Source organism: Oncorhynchus keta, chromosome 13 (genome assembly GCF_023373465.1).
Source record: "Oncorhynchus keta strain PuntledgeMale-10-30-2019 chromosome 13, Oket_V2, whole genome shotgun sequence".
NCBI lineage: Eukaryota > Metazoa > Chordata > Actinopteri > Salmoniformes > Salmonidae > Oncorhynchus > Oncorhynchus keta.
This window is the reverse complement of record NC_068433.1, coordinates 49,129,749-49,154,537: the sequence shown is the minus strand read 5'-3', so window position 1 is coordinate 49,154,537 and position 24,789 is coordinate 49,129,749. Positions and strand designations below refer to the sequence as shown.

General features: G+C 47.9%; 1 protein-coding gene and 1 long non-coding RNA gene across 5 annotated transcripts in view; one reads left to right on the top strand and one right to left on the bottom strand.

Moving 5' to 3' along the window:
• The window catches only part of LOC118392587 (golgin subfamily B member 1-like), a 31,973-nt gene that overhangs the window by 788 nt on the left and 6,396 nt on the right, over positions 1–24,789 (top strand). The window contains exons 2-19 of one of the 2 annotated variants that reach the window (XM_052460488.1): positions 2,833–2,923; positions 3,366–3,545; positions 3,918–4,031; positions 4,206–4,373; positions 4,487–4,609; positions 4,713–4,826; positions 6,251–6,833; positions 6,949–7,025; positions 10,316–10,385; positions 12,440–17,651; positions 17,775–18,198; positions 18,437–18,670; positions 18,900–19,727; positions 19,885–20,057; positions 20,171–20,330; positions 20,773–20,883; positions 21,246–21,380; positions 21,587–21,687. In XM_052460488.1, the coding sequence (XP_052316448.1) occupies positions 2,843–2,923; positions 3,366–3,545; positions 3,918–4,031; positions 4,206–4,373; positions 4,487–4,609; positions 4,713–4,826; positions 6,251–6,833; positions 6,949–7,025; positions 10,316–10,385; positions 12,440–17,651; positions 17,775–18,198; positions 18,437–18,670; positions 18,900–19,727; positions 19,885–20,057; positions 20,171–20,330; positions 20,773–20,883; positions 21,246–21,380; positions 21,587–21,687 (8,888 nt within the window). In that variant the 5' untranslated portion in view covers positions 2,833–2,842. Of the gene's footprint in view, positions 1–2,832; positions 2,924–3,365; positions 3,546–3,917; positions 4,032–4,205; positions 4,374–4,486; positions 4,610–4,712; positions 4,827–6,250; positions 6,834–6,948; positions 7,026–10,315; positions 10,386–12,439; positions 17,652–17,774; positions 18,199–18,436; positions 18,671–18,899; positions 19,728–19,884; positions 20,058–20,170; positions 20,331–20,772; positions 20,884–21,209; positions 21,381–21,586; positions 21,688–24,789 lie in introns of both variants that reach the window. The other variant, XM_052460487.1, reaches the window with a different exon arrangement.
• Positions 10,420–12,433, bottom strand: LOC127906836 (uncharacterized). 3 transcript variants are annotated; one of them, XR_008062960.1, is made up of 3 exons: positions 11,937–12,433; positions 11,387–11,759; positions 10,420–11,164 (listed from the first exon to the last, which is right to left on the bottom strand). It is a non-coding gene; the product is annotated as an uncharacterized LOC127906836 (long non-coding RNA). The 3 variants fall into 3 exon arrangements; XR_008062961.1 differs by having other exon boundaries at positions 10,420–11,377; positions 11,440–11,759; XR_008062962.1 differs by having other exon boundaries at positions 11,969–12,433.

Below are 24,789 nucleotides of genomic sequence, written 5' to 3'. Positions count from 1 at the left end.
CGATAGGTTTAGGCTACTACATGATACTCTAATTTCCCCTGTACCCATTGTGATGCTGCTACAACCTAGCCTATGAGGTGGAGAATCAAGGTGACAGACAGTGACACAGTCGATACCGCCTTCCACACTCTTGACTGCATCTAGCTGACAGTTGCAAATGTGAATTTCTATTGGACAAATTCAGGTCTTTTTCCCCCAGTTTCTTTCCATTTATGAACCCGGCGGCAATAAGTAAAAATAAAAAGCTTACCTTGGAAGAAATCCAGTGTTGGATAGCCAGCTAGTTAACATATCATCCCTCTCTGTACACTTAACTAGCTTGCTGCATTTGCTAGCTAAGTAAGTGAAAGTAACAAATAAAATACAACACTCTCTCTTACTTTTCCTTAATTTTTAGAATAAATTGTTTTGTTAACCGTTCAACTACTGTCTTTCTCTGTCTTTGAGTCAACTAATGTTACTCACCACATTTTATGCACTGCAGTGCTAGCTAGCTGAAGCTTATGCTTTCAGTACTAGATTCATTCTCTTATCTTTTGATTGCGTGGACATGTCAGTTCATGCTGTGATAGGTTTCTAGGACGTCCTCCGGAAGTTGTCATACTTACTGTGTAAGTCTATGGAATGGGGTGAGAACCATGAGCCTCTTAGGATTTGTATTCAAGTCAATGTACCCAGAGAAGGACAGAAGCTAGCTGTCCTCCAGCTACACTATGGTGCTAACATGCTGAGGGCTGCTGAGGCTACTGTAGACCTTCATTGCAAAACAGTGTGTTCATCAATTATTTGGTGACGTGAATATATTTAGTATAGTTTGATCTAGAGGTCAACCGATTATGATTTTTCAATACCGATTATTGGAGGACCAAAAAAAAACGGCGATACCGATTATTCGGACGATTTTTATCATTTATTTGTAACAATGACAATTACAACAATACTGAATGAACACTTAATTTAACTTAATATAATACATCAATAAAATCAATTTAGCCTCAAGTAAATAATGAAACATGTTCAATTTGGTTTAAATAATGCAAAAACAAAGTGTTGGAGAAGAAAGTAAAAGTGCAATATGTGCTATGTAAGAAAGCTAACATTTCAGTTCCTTGCTCAGAACATGAGAACATATGAAAGCAGGTGGTTCCTTTTAACATGAGTCTTCAATATTCCCAGGTAAGAAGTTTTAGGTTGTAGTTATTATAGGAATTATAGGACTATTTCCCTCTATACCATTTGTATTTCATTAACCTTTGATTATTGGATGTTCTTATAGGCACTTTAGTATTGCCAGTGTAACGGTATAGCTTCCGTCCCTCTCCTCGCTCCTCCCTGAGCTCGAACCAGCAACACATCGACAACAGCCACCATCGAAGCAGCATTACCCATGCAGAGCAAGGGGAACAACTACTAGAAGGCTTAGAGCGAGTGTCGTTTGAAACGCTATTAGCGCACGCTAACTAGCCAGCCATTTCACTTCGGTTACACCCAGCCTCTTCTCGGGAGTTGATAGGCTTGAAGTCATACACAGTGCAATGCTTGACGCACAATGAAGAGCTGCTGGCAAAACGCAAAGAAAGTGCTGTTTAAATGAATGTTTACGCGCCTGCTTCTGCCTACCACCGCTCAGTCAGATACTTGTATGCTTGTATTCTCAGTCAGATTATATGCCACGCAGGACATGCTAGATAATATCTAGTAATATCATCAACCATGTGTATGTAGTTAACTAGTGATTATGATTGATTGTTTTTTATAAGATGAGTTTAATGCTAGCTAGCAACTTACCTTGGCTTACTGCATTCGCGTAACAGGCAGTCTCCTTGTGGAGTGCAACGAGAGAGAGGCAGGTCATTATTGCGTTGGACTAGTTAACTGTAAGGTTGCAAGATTGGATCCCCCGAGCTGAGAAGGTGAAAATCTGTCGTTAACCTACCGTTCCTAGGCCATCATTGAAAATAAGAATGTGTTATTTATTGACTTACATAGTTAAATAAAGGCATCAAAATATACAAAAAATCAGCAAATCGGGGCCAAAAAATACCGATTTCCGATTGTTATGAAAACTTGAAATCGGCCCTAATTAATCGCCCATTAATCGGTCGACCTCTAGTTTGATCAAAAAATAGTAACTTTTTGAAAATGTCATAATTTCTTATGAAATTCACTGAGGAGGATGGTCCTCCGAGGGGCCTCCAGTGATTGACTGTCCAGGAATCCTCATTCTATGATTTCACTGGTCTCAATTGTTATCATCCACTGCACTTATTTCCATTTATTATTTTATTTTTATCTATGTTTTTGTCTTAAATCATTTCAATACACAGAAATGTGAATCATAACGTAACAGGGGTGCTAACATTGGAAATGCATCATAACTCCATGGAGATTTTTTGATCCAGTTTCTGTATAGCACTTTGTGACAACTGCTGATGTAAAAAGGGCTTTATAAATAATGATTGATTTGACAGAACCCTCAATCTCCAAACTCCAGAATCTTGGGCATCTCTCAGAAATCTCATATCTAACATGTCAAACCAAGGTGAAAGTATCATGTTAGGACATGGGTTTACTTTGATCAGGGATCTTGCATGGGAAGAAACACTGAATGGAATATTCACAATTTTTAAGAAACTTTTGATAAGCTTATCATTTATTTTGTTGTGGCATCTATGGACTCAGAAGATAAGAAAGCCTCAAAATATATTTGGAAAGTTTAGGTAGGACCTCTTGAAGGACCTTTTTGGGGTAGGATCTTTTGCAACCTACTGACTATGACCCAGGTTCCACCTGTCCAGATAAAGGCCTACTGTCTCTGTTTTGTACCACCAGTTTCGGCTACATGTTCAGCCGGCTGTCCCAGGGCTTTACCAACGTCCTGCAGGAGCTGTCTGGGGACGAGCCCCCCGATGGAGCCCCTCATGTAAGAGAGACTCCCTCAACCCCTCAAAAGCTTACATAACATGGCACATGTTTTCTGTCCTGGGACTGTCTCAGAGCAGTAGTGTTTAACTAGGATCAGCTCCTCTCTGTCCATAATAATAAATCCATTGTGATCTAAAAGGCAAAACTGATCAGCACTCTAACACATGTTCCCCCAAACTCGGTTCTGGGGTCCCCCATGGGTGCACGCTTTGTTTTTTGCTCTAGCACTACACAGCTGATTCAAATAACCAACTCATCATCAAGTGTTGATTATTTGAATCAGCTGTGTAGTGCAAGGGGAGAAACCAAAACGTGCACCCAGGAGGGACCCCAGGATCCAGTTTGGGAAACCCTGCTCTAACGAATCACCTTTGAAGACCTTAATGTTCTCCAAGTCCCCATATTTGTATCCACTCTTCTTCTCTGTGACTCTGTTGCAGGATATGTTGGTCCCCCAGCTCCCCCCTGGAGATGCCCCCGGGGCCCCTGAGGAGTCTTGGCCTGGGGTGGAGGAGGAGCCCCTGGAGAGGCTGGCTCATCTGGAGCAACTGACTGTGCATCTCAAGGAGGTGGTCAGAGATAAGGACAGCCAGCTGGCCACATTCGAAACGCAGCTCAAGGTGAGGCCTGGGTACAGGTGGGTGTGTTTTCCTTTGGTTTTGTGGACCTGCATGTATTTTGTTGTGTGTGTGTGTGTGTGTGTGTGTGTGTGTGTGTGTGTGTGTGTGTGTGTGTGTGTGTGTGCATGCCTGCCTGTGTGTATTGCTTTGACTTTGTATGCGTGTGTGAGACACATGAATGCAGTGGTTTTATATGGATTTGCCCTTAATGCATAGCTTCGATTTTTACTCTCCTGTGTGGGTTGGGTTCATGAAATATTCATATTTGATGCACTTCTTGTCAAATAATGATTGTGGTCAGAAGTATACTGAGATGATGCTGTTGTTGCTGGAACACAAGTTTCAATGCTGTGTTTGTTGGTGTGTTTACAGAGTGAAAGGGAGACAGCGGAGGCACGCTTCACTAAACTGAAGCTGCAGGCCAAAGCCAAGATGGCTACTCTGAACAAACAAATTGCTGACCTCAAGGGGCAGGAGGGAGCAACAGTGAGTCCTTTAGCTGAGTTCAAATAACTCTACGTTCATTAAGCATGGTTCTGATGTGTATTTTAGCTGTTATGTATTCAGTTAAAATGTTGTCGATTCTTTACAGCCAGTTTGGTCTACACTAGACTATTTTGTCATCAATAACATTTTGAAATCCTTGTCTATTTCCTGAAGAGCTCTCCAGACAGCTCCTTCACCAGCTCAGCTCCTGCTGTGGAGGAGGAACTCCAGGAGCTGAGGAAGCAGCTCAGTGAGGTCTCGACCTCGGCGAAGAACCTCGAGGAGCGTCTCCAGATGTCCGAACAGGCCCTGTGTGAAAAGGAAGCCGTACACACGGAGCAGGTGCCAATTTTGTTGTTACTCTAACCATTTTCAATGAAAATGTTCCGGATTGCATTGTATAAAAAAAAGGGGGGGGCCCTTCAGCTGACTGCAGAGATGTGTCATGCGTTTAGGTTCGTGTGCTTCAGGCAGTTGTCTGTGAAAAGGACGTGCGTTTCCAGGAGCAGATCCAGAAGCATGAGGACGAGCTGCTGAGGGTCACAGTGCAGAGCCAGAACGACGCTGAGCTGCAGCAGGTACAAACTTCATTCTCTGACTCATTCTACACTCCCTCACACAGGCCAGGTCCTATACACTGTTTTTAGCCTGTACCCAAGCCTTTAGTGTGTGTGTTGCTAGGCTCTGCGTGCAGCCCAGCGGCGTTGTGAGGAGCAGGAGGAAGCCATGCGGTCACGCTGCCAGGTGCTGGAGATGCTGCAGGGGGAGCTGAACAATGCCGACCAGCAGAAACAGGTACAGACATGCTCTACTGTGCTGGTCAGTGGTGTTTTCTCAATGAAGGTCACAATAGAATAACAATGAGCAAAATGAGCCCATCTGAAGAGACTGACACAGAGTACTGTATTACATTATTCACCAAGTTACTAGTGTGACACTGATTGAGTAAGTACATTTGGTGATTTGAATGTTGAATGTTACATAAGGGCTGAGGGGCAGACTCATTTCTCATCTAAATGCAAAATCACTGCTTTACTCGCAGAGCCGAGCAGTCCTCCTTGTAGACCCTACCGTCCCCGTCTTCATCTGTCTTCATTCTCCCTCTCTGTCTCTCTGCCTCTCTCTGTCTGCCTCTCTCTGTCTGCCTCTCTCTGTCTGCCTCTCTCTGTCTGCCTCTCTCTGTCTGCCTCTCTCTCTCTTTGCCTCTCTCTCTCTTTGCCTCTCTTTCCCTCTCTGATTCTGCCTCTCTTTCCCTCTCTGAATCTTTCCCTCTCTGCCTCTCTTTCCCTCTCTGCCTCATTTTCATCTAAATCTGCCTCTCTTTCTCTCTCTGCCTCTCTTTCTCTCTCTGCCTCTCTTTCTCTCTCTGCCTCTCTTTCCCTCTCTGCCTCTCTTTCTCTCTCTGCCTCTCTCTTTCCCTCTCTGCCTCTCTTTCTCTCTCTGCCTCTCTTTCTCTCTCTGCCTCTCTTTCCCTCTCTGCCTCTCTCTCTGCCTCTCTTTCTCTCTCTGCCTCTCTTTCCCTCTCTGCCCTCTTTCCCTCTCTGCCTCTCTTTCCCTCTCTGCCTCTCTTTCTCTCTCTGCCTCTCTTTCTCTCTCTGCCTCTCTTTCTCTCTCTGCCTCTCTTTCTCTCTCTGCCTCTCTTTCTCTCTCTGCCTCTCTCTTTCTCTCTCTGCCTCTCTCTTTCTCTCTCTGCCTCTCTTTCTCTCTCTTTCCCTCTCTGCCTCTCTTTCCCTCTCTGCCTCTCTTTCCCTCTCTGCCTCTCTCTCTGCCTCTCTTGCTCTCTCTCTCTCTCTCTCTCTCTCTGCCTCTCTCTGCCTCTCTCTCTCTCTCTCTCTCTCTCTCTCTCTCTGCCTCTCTTTCCCGCTCTGCCTCTCTTGCCCTCTCTGCCTCTCTTGCCCTCTCTGCCTCTCTCTCTGCCCTCTCTGCCTCTCTCGCTCTCTCTCTCTCTGCCTCTCTCTCTCTGCCTCTCTCTCTCTGCCTCTCTCTCTCTCCCTCTCTCTCTCTCTCTCTCTGCCTCTCTTTCCCGCTCTGCCTCTCTTTCCCGCTCTGCCTCTCTTTCCCGCTCTGCCTCTCTTGCCCTCGCTGCCTCTATCTCTCTGCCTCTCTTGCCCTCTCTGCCTCTCTTGTTCTCTCTGCCTCTCTCTCTCTCTCTGCCTCTCTCTGTCTCTTTCCCCCTCTCTGCCTCACTCTATCTCTAACTCTCCCCCTTCTCTCTGCAGATCCTCACAGCTCAGTTCCGCCAGATGGAGCAGGAGCTGGCTGAGGCTGGCAGGCAGAGGGAGGAGGAGAGGCAGCAGTGGGCTGGGTGGTCCAGCAAGGCCGAGGCAGAGCTGGTGGCCCTCCGAGCCAACCTGGAGGCCTCCGAGCAGGACAGAGCAGCCCAGCTAGCCAACCTGGAGGCCTCAGAGCATGACAGAGCTGCTCAGCTAGCCAGTCTGGAGGGTTCAGAGAGAGACAGATCAACCCAGATGGAGGAGCTGACAGTGAAACTGGAGTGGGCCACTAGAGAGCGGGAGGAAGTGACCAACAGAGAAGTAGCCAGGTTAGAGAAGGAGCTTGCTGCCTTAAGAGTGGAGTATGGAGAGGGGCAAAGGGCAGGAGAGGCCCTGGCTGAGTTGTTGACAGGCCTGCGCTCTCTGGCTGGAGAGGGGGCCGAGGAGGACAGCCCTGTTCCCACCGACCCGGCCCAGTGCCTGGGTACACTGCAGGCCCTGGAGGTCCGGCTGGAGAGGCTGAGGGTGGAGCAGAGGGAGAGCGAGGAACGCTGCGCCCAGGTCACCCACACCATGGAGACATTGCAAGGTAAGGGAACCAAATACACTATCATGCAAGTTCCGTTTATAAGTGTATAGGATTCATGATACCCTAACAAGTGGCTTGCTTGCAACGTATTTAATCATTTTCTTTTTTCTTTCAGAACAACTGGATAAGCGCACCGCAGAAGGCAAAGAGGCAGTTGCTAGGATACAACAGCTGGAGCAGCAAATTGGAATGGTGAGCAGTCAGACGCACTAAATTAATTTAGGAGATTGTTACGACTACTAAATGAATTAAGGTAGCACATGTTGTAAGCTTGTTTTGAATCCTGTAATAATCTGAAAATAAACATCAAAATGTACTTTGGGAGAAATAGCTTATATGGTATATTATCTGTGAACCCCAAATGACCAGACTCTTCAGTCTGTTGTACCCATTGCTAGATTCTCTAATGTATTTCTGTAATTTGACCAAATGGTGGGCTCATTTTCATCTGTGTAAAAGACAAAGCTGTGGATGTCTTACAATGCTCATTATTTGAGAAGTTATGCAATGCCAAAAAAACTATGACCAATGATCCAAGATTGTTATTATGTTAATTATTAATTATTATTATGTTAATATATGGCATCTATTTATGTCAGATGTTTTCGCACACAGTGAAATTACATGAAGTATTCATAACCCTTGACCCATAACACACATTTTGTTGCATTAGAGCCTGAATTCGAAATGTAAATTTAAAAAATCTCTCACCCATCTACACACAATATTCCATAATGACAAAGTGAAAACATGTTTTTAGAAGTGCTACTACATTTATTGAAAATGAGATACAGAAATATCTAATTTACATAAGTGTTCACACCACTGAGTCAATACAGCTAGAACCACCTTCGGCAGCGTTTACAGCTGTGAGGCTTTGTGGGTAAGTCTCCAAGAGCTTTGCACACCTGGATTGTGCAATATTTTCACTTTTATTTATTTTTATTCTTCAAGCTCTGTCAAGTTGGTTGTTGATTATTGCTAGACAGCCATTTTCAAGTCTGGCCATAGATTTTCAAGACGATTTAAGTCAACTGTAACTAGGCCACTAGGAACAAAACATTAAGAACACTTTATTAATATTGAGTTGACCCTTCCCTCCCCTTTTGCCCTCAGAACAGCCTCAATTCGTCAGGGCTTGGACTCTACAAGGTGTCAAAAGCATTCCACAGGGATGCTGGCCCATGTTGACTCCAATGCTTCCCACAGTTGTGTCAAGTTGGCTGGATGTCCTTTGGGTGGTGGACCATTCTTAGCACACATGGTAAAATGTTGAGAAAAAACCCAGCAGTGTTACGCAAACCGGTGCTCCTGGCACCTACTACCATACCCCATTCAAAGGCACTTAAATCTATTGTTTTACCCATTCACCCTCTGAATGGCAGATGTACCCAATCCATGTCTCACTTGTCTCAAGGCTTAAAAATCCTTCTTTAACCCGTCTCCTCCCCTTCATCTACACTGATTTAAAGTGGATTTAACAAGTGACATTAATAAGGGATCCTAGCATTCACCTGTTCAGTCTATGTCATGGAAAGAACAGGTGTTCTTAATATTTTGTACACTCAGTGTATATTTAAGCAATAAGGCCAGAAGTGTGGTATTTGACCAATATACCACAGCTAAGGGCTGTTCTTAGGCACGACGCAACGCTGTGTATCACAAACCCCCGAGGTGCCGTATTGCTGTTATAAACTGGTTACCAACGTAATTAGAGCAGTAAAAATAAATGTTTTGTCATACCCATGTTATACGCTCTGATATACCAGGCTGTCAGCCAATCAGCATTCAGGGCTCGACCCACCCAGTTTATAATTGGCCTTGTGTTTTAGGTTATTGTCCTGCTGAAATGGGAATCTGTCTCTTTTGGAAAGCAGACTGAACCAGGTTTTCCTCTAGGATTTTGCCTGTGCTTAGCTCTGTTTCTTTTTATCCTGAAAAACTCTCCAGTCCTTACTGATGACAAGCATACCCATAAGATGATGCAGCCACCACCATGCTTGAAAATATGAAGTGTGGTACTCAGTGGTGTTGTGTTCGATTTGCCCCAAACATAACTATTTGTATTCAGGACAAAAAGTTAATTTATTTGCCACATTTTTTGCAGTTTTACTTTAGTGCCTTGTTGCAAACAGATATGTTTTGGAATTATTTTATTCTGTACAGGCTTCCTTCTTTTCACTCTGTTAATTAGGTAAGTATTGTGGAGTAACTACAATGTCGTTGATCCATCCTCAGTTTTCTCCTATCACAGCCATTAAACTCTGTAACTGTTTTAAAGTCACCATTGGCCTCATGGTAAAATCCCGGAGCGGTTTCCTTCCTTTGCGGCAACTAAGTTAGGAAGGATGCCTGTATCTTTGTGTAATTAATAACTTCACCATGCTCAAAGGCATATTCAATGTCTGCTTTTAAAATGTTTACCCATCTACCAATAGGTTCCCTTCTTTGCAAGGCATTGGAAAGCTCTCTGGTCTTTGTAATTGAATCTGTGTTTGAAATTCAATGCTTGACTGAGGGGTAATTGTATGTGTGGGGTACAGAGATGAGGTAATCATTCAAAGATCATGTTAACCACTATTATTGCACACAGAGTGAGTCCCTGCAACTTATTATGCGACTTGTTAAGCACATTTCTACTCCTGAAATTATTTAGGTTTGCCATAACAAACGGGTTGAATACTTATTGACTCAAGACATTTTAACTCTTAATTTTTAAATAATTTGAAAAATGTCTAAAAACACAATTCCAATTTCACATTATGGGGTATTGTGTTCAGGCCAGTGACAAAACATCTTAATTTAATCAATTTTAAATTCAGGCTGTAACACAACAAAATGTGGAAAAAGTCAAGGGGTGTGAATACTTTCTGAAGGCACTGTATGTTGAATCTAATTGTTAGACAATCCCCTTTCCAGACAGAATTTGTTGACTGTGCGTAGTCACAATAGAAAGCAACAAACCCTCTGTAGACATTTGTGCTGTATGTGTGTGCAGTCTGAAACAATATGATCTATTGGTGTGCTGTTATTTCACTGTGCTGTGAGGACTGCCCAGTCAGCACATTGAGTGTCGCACATGCTTATTCATGTGGGGAAGTCTCTCTGGTCGCTGCCCTGACTACTGGGGCAGGTCAGTTGGCCACGATCTATCTCAGAGCGGACAGCCTGAGGGACAGAGACAGCGGTTGGGTTTAATAATGCTGAGGCAGAATGTCCTCCTGTCGTTTGGGTCAAGGCAATGCTAATCGCCTCTCCACTGATCCTCTGTTATGACTGCAGCCCTGGGCTGACCTTCACACCCAGGCTCATCATAACTACAGTGTAACTATTGTGGAACTACATTACAGCTGTGTGAAACTGTTAACTCACTTCATTTTGAATGTAGTCCCACTTCAATGGGATTGATGTATTATTAAGTCATAAGGTTTACACCCTCTGTGTGTTCAGTAATAACTCAGGCCTTTGTCTTTCTCTCCTAGGCTGCTAGGGAGTCATTGGTCCAGTGTGTGACTGACCCGTCTGTGGAAGAAGTGACTGATGCTGAAAAAGGTAAGGAGACTTATTTTAAAATGTGTGTTTTTATTCTCTGAATCTGAAAGCCAACCACCAGGACCAGTCGTACATCTGAAAGCCAACCACCAGGACCAGTCGTACATCTGAAAGCCAACCACCAGGACCAGTCGTACATCTGAAAGCCAACCACCAGGACCAGTCGTACATCTGAAAGCCAACCACCAGGACCAGTCATACATCTGAAAGCCAACCACCAGGACCAGTCGTACATCTGAAAGCCAACCACCAGGACCAGTCGTACATCTGAAAGCCAACCACCAGGACCAGTCGTACATCTGAAAGCCAACCACCAGGACCAGTCATACATCTGAAAGCCAACCACCAGGACCAGTCGTACATCTGAAAGCCAACCACCAGGACCAGTCATACATCTGAAAGCCAACCGCCAGGACCAGTCGTACATCTGAAAGCCAACCACCAGGACCAGTCGTACATCTGAAAGCCAACCACCAGGACCAGTCGTACATCTGAAAGCCAACCACCAGGACCAGTCGTACATCTGAAAGCCAACCACCAGGACCAGTCATACATCTGAAAGCCAACCACCAGGACCAGTCATACATCTGAAAGCCAACCACCAGGACCAGTCATACATCTGAAAGCCAACCGCCAGGACCAGTCATACATCTGAAAGCCAACCGCCAGGACCAGTCATACATCTGAAAGCCAACCGCCAGGACCAGTCATACATCTGAAAGCCAACCGCCAGGACCAGTCATACATCTGAAAGCCAACCGCCAGGACCAGTCATACATCTGAAAGCCAACCGCCAGGACCAGTCGTACATCTGAAAGCCAACCGCCAGGACCAGTCGTACATCTGAAAGCCAACCGCCAGGACCAGTCGTACATCTGAAAGCCAACCGCCAGGACCAGTCGTACATCTGAAAGCCAACCGCCAGGACCAGTCGTACATCTGAAAGCCAACCGCCAGGACCAGTCGTACATCTGAAAGCCAACCGCCAGGACCTCACACACCTGAAAGCCAACCGCCAGGACCAGTCATACATCTGAAAGCCAACCGCCAGGACCAGTCGTACATCTGAAAGCCAACCGCCAGGACCAGTCGTACATCTGAAAGCCAACCGCCAGGACCAGTCGTACATCTGAAAGCCAACCGCCAGGACCAGTCGTACATCTGAAAGCCAACCGCCAGGACCAGTCGTACATCTGAAAGCCAACCGCCAGGACCAGTCGTACATCTGAAAGCCAACCGCCAGGACCAGTCGTACATCTGAAAGCCAACCGCCAGGACCAGTCGTACATCTGAAAGCCAACCGCCAGGACCAGTCGTACATCTGAAAGCCAACCGCCAGGACCAGTCGTACATCTGAAAGCCAACCGCCAGGACCTCACACACCTGAAAGCCAACCGCCAGGACCAGTCATACATCTGAAAGCCAACCGCCAGGACCAGTCGTACATCTGAAAGCCAACCGCCAGGACCAGTCGTACATCTGAAAGCCAACCGCCAGGACCAGTCGTACATCTGCCAGGACAGCGTACAAGCCAGGACCAACCGCCAGGACCAGTCGTACATCTGAAAGCCAACCGCCAGGACCAGTCGTACATCTGAAAGCCAACCGCCAGGACCAGTCGTACATCTGAAAGCCAACCGCCAGGACCAGTCATACATCCTGCCAGCAGACACACCCTCTATTGATGTGTTTGCATAGGATTGGACACTGTGCTGTCACAGGCCCCACTGCCAACAGAGTTCAGCATAGTGATGCAGATGCGGTTACAGGCCTTACCCATTTCACACAGTCTGTAACTAAACCTGAAAGACTGGTGGTTTAGTAGACATGTCAACAGTATTGACAGTATTTTAACAGTATTGTCAGTATGTTGACAGTATGTCAATAATCTCAATTGTTAACAGTTAGAAGCAAAAATCTGAAAGGAAATCTATAATATATAGGCGGAGTCATGAAAAAAATATCTGTTTTGGCAATTCAGGTATGATCAATTAATTGTGTATTGTGAGATAATTAGGCTGGCTATTAATTTTCATCTTTATTGATTTCCCCAGCCCAAATATTGTCTCTGGAGCAGCAGCTATTGGAGAAAGACCATGAGTTGGCTGCCCTGCGAGAGAGTCTTGTGCTGGCTGAAGAGCAGGGCTCAAATGATGCATTCAAGGTAAGCGCTGATCAGATTCTAGACCAGAGTGAGGACACTGCCATGGCCCCCTACGACAGTCCTGCAGTGCTGCCAGACCTCCTAGAAGACACGCGAGAGGAGGACACCACCCTGGTGGCAGAGGATAGGTCAATCCTGTCAGTGTCCGCTGATAACGAGAGCAGTCCAGAGCTCATTGAACCCCAGTCTGACTCTCCCGGAGAATCTAAGGGGGCCTCCTCTGATGAGATGGTCACGAGCAGTGACTCCGAGGTGGCCCACAGCAGCTGGACCCTCCTAGAGGCTGTGAACCAAGATGAAGGTCAGCAGTCGCCTCCCATACTGCAGGGCTTTGGCCAGCTCCAGATGCAATCCTGGGAAGAGAACAGCTCTGGGCAGGAAACATCCACAGTCCAGGTGGAGTCCTCATCTGTCATCATCCGTGAGACTGTGCAGGTGCACCTCAGCCAGCAGGGGGCGACCCTCTTTGACTCTGATTCTGCCCCTGGACAGGTGTTTGCCCAGGCCCTAGCAGATGAGCTGCAGAACAGGTACAGTGAGCTCATGGTTGAGCTCCAGAGACTGAGAGAGGCTGCCTCAGAGTCACGGGAGAGAGCCCAAGGCCTTGAGGAAGAGATTCGGTCCCTGGCAGTTGCCAAGGATGAGGCAGAGTCCCAGGCTCAGAGATATGAGGAAGAGCTCCAGTCAGCCAGGTCAGAGATGGACACGGTGGCCCAGCACAGTGGCTCTGACTTGGAGAGGCAGAGCATGGAGATGCATCTCCTGGAGGAGCAGCTGGACAGCCTGCAGACAGAAGGCCGCTCCAAAGAGCAGCAGATCCAGGCCCTGCAGGCAGACCTGGACAAGGCTCAGCGCTCTCTCTCTCAGCAGGAGGGACAGGCCAGGATGCTGAGTGCCCAGTTGGAAGAAGGGGAGATCACCTCCTCTGAGCTGGAGCAGAAGCTCCAAGACATGGAGGCCAGCCTACTGGACATCTCCCAGGCTAGGGACATGGCCAAAGCTGTACTGTCTGAGAGGGACACAGAGATTAACGAGCTGCAACTGCGCATCACCCAGAAAGAGCAGGAGATGATGGAGCTGAGCAATGGCATGTCTGCCAAACTGCTCCAGACCGGTGAGGAGAAGTTCCTGATGAGTGCTGAAGTCAAGAAACTGAAGGAGCAGATAATTGAACTTGAGAAAGCTGGAGAAAAGGAGAAAGTGACAGGGGAGAGTCATGTAGAGGATGGTGATGAGCTCACTAGTTTGCGAAAGGACAAAGAGGATCTGACAACCCAAGTGGCCACCATGAAAAAGAGGTTGCAGGCAGCCCTGATGCAGCGCAAAGAGCTGATGAAAAAAGTTGCAGAGTTTGAGAAAGAGGCAGATCAAAGGAAAGAACAAGTAGGGAAAGCAACGGAGGAAGCCCCTGCAAGTCTACCAGTGTTAGAAAAAGACAGAAAACAAGAGGATATGGCAATTGAAACTACTCTCGAAGAGTTCAGACAAGACTTGAGGTCCAAAGAAGAGGTCATGGAGGTTTTGGAACGGAAAATCAGCCAGCAGGATCAGGTTCTGGAAGAGACACTTGAAATGAACAGAAGGCTGAGTGAGGGAGCTCAGCAGACTGAGGCTGACACCTCATCTGAAATCACTGGGTTTCAGTCCCAGGTGGCCTCGCTGGAGTCAGATTGCGAAACACTGCAAAAGAAACTCCAGGAGGCCCAGGACTCTCGCAAAGACACCATCCGCATGTCCAAAGAAAAGGACAGGCACCACCGCGAACAGCTTAAACAACAAAAGGAAGAGTACAACGGGCTGTTGGAGCGTTTGGAGGAGCAGGTTGGTGAACGAGATGTGCTGTTGACTAGACTGAGAGAGCTTGAGGAACTGCAGGCACAGAAAGAGGGGAGCACAGAGAAGGAAGTACATGCCGAGCTGGAGACCAACGCTGCAGTGGAGAAGATTAAGAAGCCAGCTGCAGGAGATTGGGTCCAGGAAGACTGGGTGGACTTTGCCGCTCCTGAGAACGAAGCACAACAACGAGGTGATAAACCCATTCCCAGTGCTGAGGAACCCTCTCAGGTACTTTCAGCTGACATTGAGGCCTCATTTCAAGCTCTGAAAGAAGAGGTCCAGGCTGAGAGGGCATCTTGTACAGAGTTGGAGGGCCAACTGCAGGAGAGCCAGGCAAGCCTGTCACTCAGGAAAAGTGAGCTTCTAGAGCTGGGCAAAGAGCTGCAGGCCCTGAGAGAGAAGGAGAGCCAGATTGAACATGTCTATGAGGAGTTGGAGGCTCTGAGGGAGAAGTGTCTCCAGGCTCAGACCTATGCAGAAGCTGTGAAAGCAGAGTTGGAGGCTGCGGCCAAGGGAGCCGCCTCAGACTCCGCTGAGTCCACCATTGCCATCCTGCAGACAGAGGTGGAGGAATTCAAGCAGTTCCTGAGCAACAAGAACGATGAGATCATGGAGCTTAGCCAGCAGCTGGGTGAGCAAAGCTCTCTCCTCCAGTCTATGCAAGAGACAGTGTATGAGAAGGACCAGTCGATCGCCTCCCTGCAGGAAGGCCTGAGAGCAGAGAAGGAAAAGAGCCAGAGACTGGAGGCTGAGGTCCCCCAGAGGCAGGAGGAAGAGAAGGGCAGCGAGGCCAAGATCCTGCAGCTTCAGCAGAAGCTGAAGGCCGCCCTTATCTCCCGCAAAGAGGCCCTCAAAGAGAACAAAAGCCAGAAAGAGGAGTTGGCCTCCACTGAGAAAGTCATCACTGAACTGCAGCAGAGGATGGATGCTAGAGAAGTCGAGCTGGAGAAGCTGAGAGCAGAAAGAGAGAGGCTGATAGAGGAGGTCGATCGGACCTTGGTGGAGAACCAGAGCCTTGGGGGGTCCTGCGAGAGCCTCAAGCTGGCCATGGAGGGTATGCTGACAGAGAAAGACTTCTGTAAAAGAGAGGCAGAGTCTGCCAAGGAGGAGGCTGCCCGGGCATGCAGAGAATGTGAGGAGAAGGTGCATGGGATGAAGGATGAGTATGAGACTCTGCTAAAGTCCTATGAGAACGTGAGTGATGAGGCAGAGCGTGTGAGACGGGTGCTGGAAGCTGCTAGGCAGGAGAGGAAGGAGCTTGTTGCTAGAGCCAGGACCCACGAGGCAGCCAAGCAGGAGGCTGAGCGGCAGAAAGAAGAGGCCCAGAAAGAGGTGGACACTGTCAAAGACAAGATGAGGAAGTTTGCCAAGACCAAGCAGCAGAAAATAATGGATTTAGAGGAGGAGAATGAGAGACTCCGAGAGATGGATGAAAAGAAAGGAATAAGAAGAGAGGACAAGGCACTCAAAGGAGAACTTGAAAGACTCAAAGAAGAGTTTGAGGTTCTGAAAGCTGATTTGAATGTCACTACGGCACAGAGGGACTCCTTAGAACAGCAAGTTGTTGAGGTGAGGGAACAACTAGCCCAAGAGAAAGGGGACAGATTAGCTCCAGATAAAACCCCCATCTCTGATGATGTAGTGGAGGAAACTATTGTTGCCCAGCAGTCTAGTACAGTCATGACTGAAACTACCCAAGAGCCAGTTAAGAGCCAGCCTCAGGACATAGAGGCACATAGTCAGGCTATAGAGTCTGAGGTAGCTGCACCTGAAATGCACTCTTTTGAGGAGACTGGGAAGAATGAAATAACTGAAAGTACACAGGCCCTAATTGATGTAAAATTGAGCAAAATGGAGGCAGCCCTACAGTCAGAGAGGGAACTGAGGCAACAGCGCGAGGCTGAACTCACTGCTGAGCTGGCCTCTCTGGAGCAGCGCCTTCGGGAGAGTAAAGAAAAGGAACAGACCCAGGGGGAGGAGCCAGTGAAGAAGGACATGTCTGAAGGTGAACTGGCCACAATTGAGGGAAAGCGGAGGGAAATGGAGGCAGCCCTACATTCAGAGAGGGAACAGTGGCAAGAGAGTGAGGCTGAACTCAAAGCTGGACTAGCCTCTCTGGAGCAGCTCCTTCAGGAGAGTAAAGATAAGGAACAGAGCCTGATGGAGGAGAGCTCTAAAAGGGAAGCCCAACTCCAGGGGCTCCACAGCAGCCTGGAGGTAGAGAAGGACGACCTAGAGGAGCGTCTGATGAACCAGCTGGCCCAGCTGAATGGCAGCATCGCCGGCTACCAACAGGACGCGGCAGACAGCCGGGAGCGCCTTGCGGAGCTGCAGCGGGAGGTGGAGAGACTGGAGAGGGAGCGGGCTGAACTGGAAGCCCTGGCCGAAAGCGAGAGGGACCGGGCAGCCAGGCTGGAGGAGGACAAGAGGCAGGCCCAGAGAGAGAGGGTTGAGGCAGAGGCAGTGTCAGGGAAACAGAGGGAGCTGGAGCAGCAGCTGAAGTCCGCCCAGAGGGTGAAAGAGGGCAGCCAGAGTCGGGCAAAGCAGCTGGAGGAGCTGCTGAGAGAGAAGCAGCTGGAGGTGCGCCAGATGCAGAAGGACTGCATCCAGTACCAGGAAAGGATCAGCGAGATGGCCAGGGAGAGCAAGGCTTTGCAGCTGGGCAGCAACGAGATCCACAAAGAGCTTGGGCAAGCCTATCTGGAGAGGACCAAAGTCACAGACGCTTTGAAGAAGACTGAGGCTGAGCTATCTAGCTGCAAAGCCCAGCTGGTTGAGAGCCAGACAGAGGCCAGCCAGGCCCAAGCTGAAAGGAGAGCCTATGAGCAGACCGCTCTACAGAGAGAGGCTGAGTTGAAAGCAGAGGCAGAGCAGAGCCTGGACTCTGTGAGGTTCAGGCTGGGAGCTGAGCTGAAGCAGATTGAGTTGAGGTTGGAGGAGTCTTTTCGGGAGAGGGAGAGAGAGGAGAATGCCACCCGGGAGGCAAAAGAGCTGGCTGACACCGCTGAGAGACAGGCCCAGCAGATGCAGGCCCGCCTCGATGAGTGTCTGGCCCGACTGGCTGCCTTCTCGCGCTGTATGTCCTCCCTGCAGGACGACAGGGACCGCGTGCTGGATGAGACCCGGCAGTGGGAGAGTCGCTTCAACAGCACCCTCCAGGGGAAGGAGGCAGAGGTGCGGGAGGGAGAGACCCGATCCAGAGATCTGGCTGAACAGCTGCAGAAAGAGACCGCACAGAGAGAAGAGCTACAGCTTACAGTGGACAGGTAAAAATGGCTACAGTTCCTGAAAAAGTTAATTAATTAAATTGCCCCAATTTCCTGCCAGGTTTGTGATACACTATAGTATGTTATGTAATGTGTTTTTTTTTCTTGTTTTTTTTTATCAAGACTGCAGAAAGCAGACAAGCAGTGGCAGCTGAAATGGGAGCAGGAAGAGAAGAGGCTCCGTGAGAACCAGGCTGCCCTGGAGCAGGAGAGGGGGGAGCTTCAGAAGTCCCTAGCCCAGACTGAGACCTCCCTGGCTGACACTCGCGCCCAGCTGGCTTCCCTGGAGAGCGAGGCGGAGGGGCTCCGCCACAGAGCCCAGGCCCTGGAAGAGGCAGTTGGGAAGCTGCAGGGAGAGACCAACGAGGCCAGGTCCCAGCTGAAGGAGAGGGAAGCAGAGGGGAGGAGGCTGGGCCTGAGCGTGGAACAACTGGAGACAGACCTGCGCTCCTCCAAGACCCTGACAGAGAGCCTGCAGACAGAGCTGAGTGAGAAGGAGAGGAGAGAGGTAGAGCTGCTGGGGGAGAAGGAGCAGGCCGTGACACAGGTACGCATCACTGTTATTTCATCTCTGCTTTATGACATGTTTTGTCATCACAATGAATAGTTGCTCATTTCAATGCACAGGGTGTCAAATTCTACATTTATTCAAAATAGGGTGTAAAAATTCCCTACAAATGTATTGTGATGTTACTGTTTTGATTGAGCTATCAAGTTGTTTTACGAGCTTGGAAATGTTAAAACCCATTCCCCTGCAACTTCTTGACATGCTTTCTCCCCCCCAGGCTGCAGAGGAGGCCAGGAGGGAGGCTGACGCCAGGGCCCAGGAGGCTGAGAAGGAGCTGGAGGAGAGGAGAAAGGAGGTGCGTGGTCTGGAGGACCGGCTGCGGAAGGCAGAGGAGGAGAGCAGCCACAGCAAAGCCAGGCTGGATGCCTTCACCAAGGCCATGGGCTCTTTACAGGACGACAGAGACAGAGTACTTGGCATGTACAAACAGCTGGAGGAGAAACATCTGCAGGTAGAGAAACAATGATGTACAGAGGCATAAATGGCAGAAGAGATTCTGAATGGATTCTCCTACACTTAATGTAAATCGGTGGTAAATGGTCCATGTTTGTTTACGTACACGCATGTCATCGACATGCTGAAACTGTATGTAGTGATAAGAGGGATATTATTAGTGTGATGTCTTCCTCGTGCCCCAGTTGTATAACCCATCCCTCTACGTAATGGGTCTGTTGTCCCAGGTGATGATGGAAAAGGACGCTCTGATCCAGGAGGCTGCTGCGGAGAATAACAGTCTGAAGGAGGAGCTGCGCTCCCTATTGGTCCAGAGGGACGACCTCCACGCAGAGAAGGCCAAGCTATCTGCCCAGCTTCACGGCTACAGGGACGACCTTACCCAGGTCCTCACCATGAAGGAGTCCCAGCACAAGCAGCTCTTGTCCGGCCAGCTGGAGCGCATCGCTACCCTGGAGAAGGAGAGAGCTGAGCTAGAGGCTAAGATCAAGAGCCTGGAGGGAGGGGAGGCTTTTGTTCAGGCGGTGGAGAGGGAGACACTCAGCCAGGCTGGTGATAGTGGAAACAGGCAGGTAAGAGACGCTCCCGGGGCGGAGGTAGAGAAGCTGAGGGAGCAGTTGCAGGCTGCCAGGGCCCAGGTGGAGAGCCTGGAAGAGAGCCTTGCCAAGGAAAGAGAGGTGCAGGAGGCTCGGCAGAAGGAGCTGAAAGAACTGCGTTGGGAGGGAGGGGTGACGCGCACTGAGTCGGAGACAGCGGCAGAGAGGGTGGCTGAGCTGGCCCGAGACCTGCTGAGCATGGAGCAGAGGCTGCTGGAGGAGAGGGAGGTGGCCGGCCAGCTCCGGGCCCAGAACCAGGCGTTCGGCCAGGCCATGGCGTCACTGCAGGGCAGCAGGGACCAGGCACTCAGCCAGGCCCAGGAGCTCAGCCTCAGACTGGAGGAGATGAGCAGGGCAGGGGGCCAGCAGACACCCACCACGGGCCATGGAGGATCCACTGCGGAGGTGTGGGGACTGAAGAACGCCCTGTCAGCCCTGCAGAACGACAGGGAGAGACTGGTAATCAACCAGAGTAATCTCCATTTTGCACAAAGTATTCAATTAAATCACTACTAACGCAACCACAATGGTAGTGATGTCATAACTTACCTGTATATAGTGTTTTCATATACCAGTATCCACAGTAACACAAGCTTTGTTTCTCCCTGTCCTGTAGTTGGAACAGCTCCAGCAGCAGCACTCAGAGCTCACTCGACTGGGAGGAGGAGAGCTGTCTAAACTCAGCCAGGAGCTAGAGGAGGAGCGGAGGAGGGCTGAGGAGATGATGGACAGGATGAGGGAGCTAGACAACCTGAGGCAGAGGGAGAACCAGGAACTAGAAATTCTCAGGTGAGACATACTTCATTAAGAGCTGCTTATGTTATTTAAAATCCAAACATTCTTAATCAGAGGTATATGAGTGTCTATGCCTTGGCTACATAGGTATATCTGTCTCTCTCTAGGCTGGAGCAGGTTGACTGGCAGGCTCAGGCAGAGCTCCTGAAGCAGCAGACCCTGGCCACCCTCTCAGACCGTGACCAGCAGGTGCGCCAGCTCGGTGCCATGTTGGAGGAGGCCCGCGCCACCAGGCCCAAACCACCGGAGGAACACCACCAGAGACAGGTGAGGAGGTGGACACCTCTAAACCTGAAACTGATAACGACTGTACTTGGACCAGGCATTAGTGAGATGGCAGACTGCTGTTCATGTCCAAATCAAATTGTATTTGTCATGTACACAGTTTACAGCGGGTATAAAAAGTGCAGTGAAATCACCTTTTTCTGGACCAATCAAAATAACAATGAATTAAAGGAAGGTCATATGCATAGTAATAAAACTGATATCTTCACAATTGGATATACAGTATAAATGATGAATGTGCTGTGTCAAGTATGACTGTGGTACAAATGTAAAGTAGATCCTTATCAATGTTATCTACAAATCTAGGTTTAAGTTATACATTTGTGCAGTTAAGAGACGGTTAAATGGTGTGATTATTGTTCACCTCTGTTGTCTCTTCTCCATGGCTGTTTATGTATTCTTGTTTGTTGTTTTTTGTGCTCAGGCACCTCTTGAGGCAGACCTGTCATCTAAAGTAGGGGTCCTTCAATCAGAGAGTGGCCCGCTGAATGATCTTCAGCTGCGAGAGCAGCGGATTACACAGCTCAGTAACAAGGTAGAGACTGTTCCTCCTTCCTGTCACCTATAGCCCCTTGTCCGTGTCTCAGCAACCCTACCTGCAATCATTCTGTTTTCCTACTACGCTATCTCACAACTACCTCTGATCACCCTCTCTGACTTTCAGTACTTAATGACATGTTTGAATGAAAGGTACTTCATTTCATGTTAATGGATTAGATGATCACATATTTCATAAATGTCTCCCCCTCTGGCTCTTTCCTTTTCATTTCTCTTGCATGCTCCTTTTCCATTTTCTTTCATAATTTCTTCTCTGCTTCTTCTTCGTTCTTCTGTCTTTTGGTTTTGTGTGTGTGTGTACAGTCTGCTGAGCCCGTTGCTGTCCCTCCCTCCCCTCAGCTCTCGCAGGTGTTTGAGGAGAACCGCCATCTCTCCTCCCAGTTCCAAGGCAGTTCCCAGAGGCTAGACGAGGCAGAGAGCCGCTGCACTGCCCTCCAGAGGCAGCTTGAGGAACTGCACGAAGACAAGCGCAAGGTCAGCACGCCCTTGGATATCACTCTGCTCTGATTCATTCACTGTCCCTAGTTGATACATACTGACCATATGTTTTTAAAGATAATGTGTCCACTATGGCACAGAGGAACTAGATTTACACATTGACATCTCTGGAACAATTTAAGACTGCACTATAGTGATTTCTACAAAGTTTAGTGATTTTGACTATTTCTTGTGGCCCCCAGAGGATAGGGGAAGTGGACAGTGCCCCTGGAGCTCCTCAGCAGCACAGTGGCCCTTCAGAGAGCGAGAGCCTCAGGGTGGATTTTGAAGAGCTCCAGCGCAGGTACCAGTTCTCAACCCCATGACACCCCCCTTTAAAAACACATACAGTACACACACACACACACACGTTCTCTCTACCAATGACCAAAACACACACACATACACTACACACACTCGTTCTCTCTACCAATGACCAAAACACACACACATACAGTACACACACACGTGCTCTCTACCAATGACCAAAACACACACGCATACAGTACACACACACGTGCTCTCTACCAATGACCAAAACACACACGCATACAGTACACACACACGTTCTCTCTACCAATGACCAAAACACACACACATACAGTACACACACACGTTCTCTCTACCAATGACCAAAACACACACACATACACTACACACACACACGTTCTCTCTACCAATGACCAAAACACACACACATACAGTACACACACACGTTCTCTCTACCAATGACCAAAACACACACGCATACAGTACACACACACACGTTCTCTCTACCAATGACCAAAACACACACGCATACAGTACACACACACACGTTCTCTCTACCAATGACCAAAACACACACACACATACATTACACACACACGTTCTCTCTACCAATGACCAAAACACACACACACATACATTACACACACACGTTCTCTCTACCAATGACCAAAACACACACGCATACAGTACACACACACGTTCTCTCTACCAATGACCAAAACACACACGCATACAGTACACACACACGTTCTCTCTACCAATGACCAAAACACACGCATACAGTACACACACACGTTCTCTCTACCAATGACCAAAACACACACACATACAGTACACACACACACACGTTCTCTCTACCAATGACCAAAACACACACTCATACAGTACACACACACACGTTCTCTCTACCAATGACCAAAACACACACGCATACAGTACACACACACATTCTCTCTACCAATGACCAAAACACACAGGTATACAGTACACACACACGTTCTCTCTACCAATGACCAAAACACACACTCATACAGTACACAAACACACACACGTTCTCTCTACCAATGACCAAAACACACACGCATACAGTACACACACACACGTTCTCTCTACCAATGACCAAAACACACACACATACACTACACACACACACGTTCTCTCTACCAATGACCAAAACACACACACACACATACATTACACACACACGTTCTCTCTACCAATGACCAAAACACGCACGCATACAGTACACACACACGTTCTCTCTACCAATGACCAAAACACACGCATACAGTACACACACACGTTCTCTCTACCAATGACCAAAACACACAGGTATACAGTACACACACGGTCTCTCTACCAATGACCAAAACACACACTCATACAGTACACACACACACACGTTCTCTCTACCAATGACCAAAACACACACGCATACAGTACACACACACATTCTCTCTACCAATGACCAAAACACACAGGTATACAGTACACACACACGGTCTCTCTACCAATGACCAAAACACGCACGCATACAGTACACACACACGTTCTCTCTACCAATGACCAAAACACACACACATACAGTACACACACACACACATTCTCTCTACCAATGACCAAAACACACACTCATACAGTACACACACACACACGTTCTCTCTACCAATGACCAAAACACACACGCATACAGTACACACACACACACACGTTCTCTCTACCAATGACCAAAACACGCACGCATACAGTACACACACACGTTCTCTCTACCAATTGTGACGGCCCTGAATTTTTCTGAACCGTCTCAGTGCAGCTCCTTCCAATAGGGCGCTTTCCCTTTAATTCCCAATTAAATAGCCAGCATCAGCTGCACGAAAGGGGGGTTGTGATGGAGACGTGCATGAGGATGTGTTCAACCCTCAGTTCCGAAGCTTCTCGATTCCGTTTGTTTTGTTGCCGTTAAACGTGTGTTTTGTAGCTTAAGAGAGTTTACCCAGGATCGGATCCACTCTTTGCATCCCTGGACTACACCTCTCCGTTCTTCGTGGCCTTTCTCCGCTGGAGATCTATTGGCGGATTGGATTGTCTGACTGACCGACTGACTACCACCTTTTTGTATACGGTATTTCATTTGTTTGGATGTGATGTATACTGTGATTTATGTAGTTAGTTGTAGTTGAGGACTTAATTAAGAGTTGATCCGCTTTAAAGTTCTGTGGTAAAGTAATTGTTATATTGATTGTATGTTTAGTACTGGGTTTACGCTACACTGAATGAACGGACAAACATCGCGTGACAAAAGTCACTTGAGTTCACTGAACTCCTTTACCGGGCTGGACTCTTTTTAGGCCCGAGGTACAGGACATTTCTGGAGGAACCAGAACTCATTGTGATATTATTATGTGTGTGTGTAATCATTGTTGTTGCTAATACAACCCACGCAACAGAATATAGTTGTTTTTGAAGTTCTTTTCAATGTTTTAAGGGTTTATGAAAAGTTTATTTCCATCCTGACTTTTACATACGTCCTTTGTATTGGTGTAGACTTGACGGACCAGATGGGACTCATTCCCACCCAAACTAAAAGGAGAAACCAATGTTTTCTCTGGTAGGCACAACCTACCTGGCACCCCTATAAATAATAACCTCAAGTCAAAACCGTTACATAAAAAATGGCACCCCAGATGGGACAGCTCAACATTGAGAACTAACCAAAGCAAATATTTTGTGTGGAATTAAAACAATGGATTCACCCCAAGATAATGTGCTCATCCATGTCATACCTGTCAATGGGAATACACAGGGCCATTCTGACCATCAAGCTGACAATACAAATCATAATGTGAATGGAGATAATGGAGTTGATTTGGGCCAGAGCCCTGGGAATCTGAATGCTCGGCCTGAGCCACAGGCCACAGGAGGTCTAACCAGTTACTCACTTATTGACATGGATCTGTGTGGAAGTACTGAGCTAGTCCTCCCTCTGACACCCAACCTTCCTCCATTGTCTGGTTTATCTCCAGAGGTTGTAGTCTTACAACTTCAAGGTGACATCCTTGATATTCGTCGGACTCAACAACATCTCCAAACTCTTATCCACCATAAATTCAAATGTCTGAGGGAAGAGCAACAACAG